The 5,741-nt window shown below is 41.8% G+C and overlaps 1 protein-coding gene across 1 annotated transcript in view; it reads right to left on the bottom strand.

The window, feature by feature from the left end:
* Positions 1-5,741, bottom strand: part of LOC119410475 (neurofibromin) — a gene marked incomplete at its 5' end in the record, with an annotated part of 43,762 nt that overhangs the window by 23,663 nt on the left and 14,358 nt on the right. Inside the window, 5 exon segments of the mRNA XM_037677357.1 lie at positions 3,610-3,710; positions 3,843-3,961; positions 4,044-4,166; positions 4,265-4,425; positions 4,510-4,645. Coding sequence (XP_037533285.1) covers positions 3,610-3,710; positions 3,843-3,961; positions 4,044-4,166; positions 4,265-4,425; positions 4,510-4,645 — 640 coding nt within the window.

A 5,741-nucleotide genomic window follows, 5' to 3' on the forward strand; every position in this document is an offset into this window, starting at 1 on the left:
GAGCATGCTGAAGGGGCGGAGCCAGACCTCAAACTTTGACATCTCGCCATGAAAAACAAAACGCAATAGCTCCTACATGAAAACTGTCTGAGACATCAAACCTTAAGTGATTGATCCACAACCGGTCCCATGCAAGACTGAATGGTCAAATCTGGACATCAATTAAGCCATGCACCCTGACAACAGGAAGTGTAAAGTTTTACATTGAACGGTCCCTATCTGACCCGTTAAGTAATCAGCATGATAGTGTGTCCAGTGACCGAAGACATGTTGGTATAACTTCCTTTCTAACACAGACCATTTTGGGTGGAGCATGTGCGTGTCGCGACATGGCTAAGTAAGACGCAACGCCATCGCCATACGTTTGGCTCTAAATTCCATAGATTTGAACCGAGGTGCAACAAAAACAGTATGATCGATCATTATCCACCCCTTGAACAGGAATCCATGATAAGTGGCCAATAGCCTCCACAGCGCCCCCTAGAATATTTTAAAACCTCAGCCCCAAGCCAATTTAGGACTGATAATTCTGAAACTTGGTGAACCCTTGTATCTTCTCAGGACCTATGAAAAAGTCTCTAGGAGCCCTGGTCCAAACTCAACACGAAGTCGGCCATTTTGGGTTAAAGGGTCATTTTAGGGCTTTTCTAATTGCGAGTTTGAACAAACTCCTCCTAGGGATTTTGAAGGATTACCCTCAAACTTGGTTAATATGCCCTTAAGACATTGGGGAGTAAAAGTTATCAAAAGCTTGCGTTTTCATATATGTTAAAGGGTCGTGGCCAGGCCTCAAAGTTGTGCTTCACGCCGTTAATTTTCAAACACTATACCTTTCACAATGAAAGACCGAAATGCACCAAACTTGGCATGAGGCATCCCTGTTGGATGCCTGACGATCCTCTGTGGTCAGATTCTGACATCATCAAAGCCCCGCCTCCTCAGAACTGGAAGTCTTTTTTTTTTTACTTGGAATGCTCCCTCTCTAACACCCTTGACCTAATCAGGATGATCCTATCTTAGAAGACATATAACAAATTGGCCTGACTTACTTTAAATTACAAACAGTTTTAGCTGGAAGATATGGGCATGGTGGCGGGACGAATTAAGAAGTGACGCCGTTGTAATACGTTTGGCTATAAACTGCACAGATTTGAGCCGAGGTATACCAAAATCACTATGATCGATCGTTATCCAACCCTTGAACTGGAATCAATGATAAGTGGCCAATAGTCTCCACAGCGCCCCATACATTATTCCTATAGTTACATCTGTGATACATCATCCGATCTATATCATATTCATTGTGCGTCATCAGTGAGCACTTCTAGACATATTGATATTGTGGTTTAACACATGACTCCAGTGCGCCCCCTAGATTATTCCAACAGTTGGATCTCAGTAATATATCATCCAATCTGCACTAGAGTTTTGGTGCGTCATCTGTGAGCATTACTATATACATTGGTGTTATTCTTTAACATCTGACTCGAGTGCGCCCCCTAGATTATTCCAACAGTTATATCACAGTGACACATAATCCAATATGCGCCAGATTTATTGTGCATGATCAGTGAACACTTCTACAGACATTGCTGTTGTTTAACATTTTACTCAAGTGCGCCCCTACATTATTCCAAAAGTTATATCTTAGTGATACATAATTTGATCTGCACCTGATTTTTTGTGCTTGATCAGTGAGCACATGGAGACACATTGGTATTGTTGATTCATGACATGACTTAAGCCCCACCTACTCAGAGAAAAAACTCTTGATTATTGGATGACACTTCCAGCTTCGCACTGTGTAAGATATTAGACTGAAATTGTGTTTGCTAACTGTTGATTACCACACACGACATGTTGAAAAGCATAAAGTAAGTGAACAACAAAGTCCATGTTCAATAATCCTGGTATACAGTCCAACATTTTTCAGTCAGGTCATCTGGACAGTTTCCTCTTTTTTTTGCACAAAAGAGAGGAAACTGTCCAGATGACCTGACTGAAAAATGTTGGATTGTGTACCTGGATTATTGAACATGGATTTGTTGTTTTCAACCAGTTGGACAGGACTGTTGACAAGGAAGAGGGCCGGCAATGGAGGAGGGGGCGTACCAAATAGACCATCTTATCACAAGCAGAACTGGTTTGTTCCACTTTGGAGTAAGCTGTTGGGGGAAGAATCAGTTTTGTTGTGTGTTTCCTTGACTGATGAAGCCTTCTGGATCGAAGGCAAAACGTTTCAGCACAAAAAAAGAAATTGTCCAGATGACCTGACTGAAAAATGTTGCATAAAGGAAGTGCTTGTCAAACATTCGCCACAAAACAGCAAGTCACAGTAACTCCTGTCTGGAAGGTCAGATTTCGCCTATATTTGTAAGACCTGTAGCTGGACAACATGGACGGAAGGCGATGTCGAAGATTCGGGAAATGCGCTCCGTGGTGAACGTGTGCGGGATTGGCACGAGAGCGTTTGCGATGGCGACTGGGTGGACTAGCTCGAGCTCCTGCGGTCGCCGTAAGGCCGGAGTGGCGCTTTGCTGTGAGGGCCTCCAATGCTGCTTGCAGCTTTAATTAGTTGATGTTTTTCTTAGTTTATATCTTAGATGTTATTGTTTTTCTTTTACATTTTATTGTTGGATGTAACTGGGACCCTGTGAACATAATTTCGTTCCACCACATGAGATGCGAATGACAATAAAGAATCTCTGATTCAATAGCTATGTTTACATGCACAAAATTCTTTGACTGGATTGAAATGTTTTCAGATTAAATAATTCAAATGTATCGTTTACATGGGCAAAATCTACTCATGATAAGCGTTTACATGCAGCGGGCTTTGTTCTGAACAGAAGTACTGACATGCGCAGAGTGGTAAACTCTCCTTAAAAAAACCACCAAAGAAAAAGTTTTACTTCTGGGATGAACGTAAACAAACCTGAGCACCCAAAATAGACCCGTGACAGGTTTTAATGACGGTGGAGACGTTGCTGCACTCCCTGACTGAGCTACAGGTGATACAGATCATTTTGAGCTCTTTCAAAGTTTCTAGTAGAAATGTTGTCGCTCACTGACCAATGTTGCTTCCCTGACATGCTAATATTGTTAGCATTAGCCAGGAGGAAATGACAAAGTCGCACATGTGCAGTCAGGTCAGTTTTTCACAATCAGATAAAAACGAACAGATCAAGTGTTACATGGACACCATTCGGGTCATAAATCGACGTAAACCACCCGTTTCATTCTGATCACGTTATTTTGGATCACGCTGAATAGACAAAAAATAACTAACAGGGTGTTTACATGACGCGTTTTTATTCTGAACGGCCGTTTGATCTGATTAATTATGTCCATGTAAACATAGCTACTGACTCTGATACATAACTCCTTCAACGAGTTTTGTATTTGTTCCAGGGGCTTCTCCTGTTGAGACATACCTAGAAAACATCGAAGGGAGGAATCCAAATCAGGTGTCTGGACCACCTCAGCTGATTCCTATTGATGAGTGATTAACTGTTATCATCAGTGAGTGTATTTCCAATCAAACCAGAGAAGTTATTGAAAAATCACATGGTTTAATAAGCTAATGAATAAAAAGTGTTTGGAACTTACACAACAGGAAACACCTTTGGAAAGACAACACTAGCTTCAGCCAAGTACTCATACAGAATCCGTTGGTCGAAGTCGTCAGTGGTGTATTTAACTTGGGTGGCCTAGAAAAACAGAGCTGGTAATTTAACAAAGTCTGGTAACAGTCTGGTAATTTAATACAAGGTTAAGATTAGGGATCAATCATGCCTTTTAACTTGAACAAGCTTGCTATGGACTAAATGTTGGGTCCTCACCAGCACAGTAAGCAGCAGAGCCTGGATTTTAGGATCAGTCAGAACCTCTTCGTCAAGCAGAACGTTGGACTCTGATACAGACACCTTACGAAGGTGAGAGTTTCCAATTCTTTGTGTCTCTATTGGAGTAACATTACAGGACACTTTTAAATATCAGCTCAAACCATCAAACATTAAAAATTTTTTTTAATTTCCTCTCACCTATCTCATAGTCGTTTTCTGCTACACGCCTCATCTTTGGAGGAGTGGTCATCCCAGACTCCATCTCTGGTCTCTTTGGTGCTTTGGAGTCTGATATAAGATGATCAAAGCTCTTCCTGGTGCCTGGCCAACACAACAAACACAAAGCACACATTTGATTTAACACTGAACTGAACAGAACATCTAAACTGTACAGAACCACACCAAGGGATGAATTGTACCCAGTAGCTTCTTTGTGTTGGCTTGTGAGGGTTGGCCCATGTCCAGACTCATGGACTTGCGTGTCCGTGGGCTGATCTGACCCATGGTGGGGTAAGGATGGGTGGAAAGGTAACGGTCTGAAATCTGAGGTGATGTCCATGGTTGAGGTGTTTGTAGAGTTCTGCAATAAAGGTATTTCAGATTGGGTATGCAAAGTTTCAACAGCCTCAGTGGAACATAACCGAATGAAAGAGCGATAATTTACCTGCAACTGGGGTCCGGTGTGTGACTCGAATATGTGTCCATGGGTACAGGGTCCATGGAGACGTCAGAAATAAGCAGGGACTTCCTGTGTTTGAGGCTACAGCGACTTCTGACCTCCTCTGACACAGTGAGCAGAGCTAAAGAGAAAACAAAGAAACAAGAGGAAAAAAAACTGAGAAAGAAGCATTTTGATTCAACAACTAAAAATACAACATAGTGAAGAAATGAGGCAGCTTAGTCCAGATCAGTGGATTCAGGTTTGTGGTCTAACAGTGGCATATAAATTCACTTCACCCACAGCAGCTGGAAGGAACAATTTCCTGTATTGTTCATTTAAACAGTGGGGTTGGATTAGTCTGTAGCTGCCTTTCAAGATTGTCCACTGTTTTATGAAGAAAATGGGAGTCATTGTCCATGACTGCCTGCAGAATTTTGACAAACTTTGAGCCAGCAGCAGACTCAGCCTTGTTGCTGAGTTTGTTCAGTCTGTTGGTGTAATTTGTTTTGATGCCTGCTGTGATGATTGAATGTATTATGTTTGTGTCCATTAGGTGGTAGTCACGAGTCTCTGTGAATGTATAAATGTAAAGTATAGACAAGAGAGTAAGAGTTCTGTGAGATGCCAATCAGCAAGACACCTGGGAGCAAGCCTGTAAGCAGAGCTTTAATAAAAGTGCCTGAGCAGTAAAAGAGGATTGGTTCTTATCAAACAGAATCAGAATCAAAATCAGGTTATTATCGCCACGTCAATGAACGAGGTTCACAAACTAGGAATTTGCTTCGACATAAGGTGCGAATAGTAATAAAGTAAAATAAAGTAAAAATAAAGTAAAAATGAGAACATTACATAAGACATAAGACCTGTGTACACCCACAAATAAAGTAAAATTAAAAACATAACATAAACATATGTACACCCATACAATAGAAAACAATAAAAAGCTTAGAAAACAGTACAGATGGAGTATTCAATTATAATACAGATGTAATGTGACCAAAGCAGAAATTATGAGATAGCATTATGAGTGTTCAGGAGTCCAACAGCAGAGGGGAAGAAACTGTTCTCATGGCGGGAGGTTCTGGTCCGAATGGACCGAAGCCTCCTGCCTGAGGGGAGTGGTTCAAACAGTCCGTGTGCAGGGTGAGCAGGGTCAGCTGTGATCCGACCTGCTCGCCTCACAGTCCTGGAGACGTACAGGTCGTGGAGGGATGGAAGGCTGCAGCCGATCACCT

Source organism: Nematolebias whitei, chromosome 6, assembly GCF_014905685.2.
Source record: "Nematolebias whitei isolate Nwh7 chromosome 6, NemWhi1, whole genome shotgun sequence".
NCBI classification, from domain to species: Eukaryota; Metazoa; Chordata; class Actinopteri; order Cyprinodontiformes; family Rivulidae; genus Nematolebias; species Nematolebias whitei.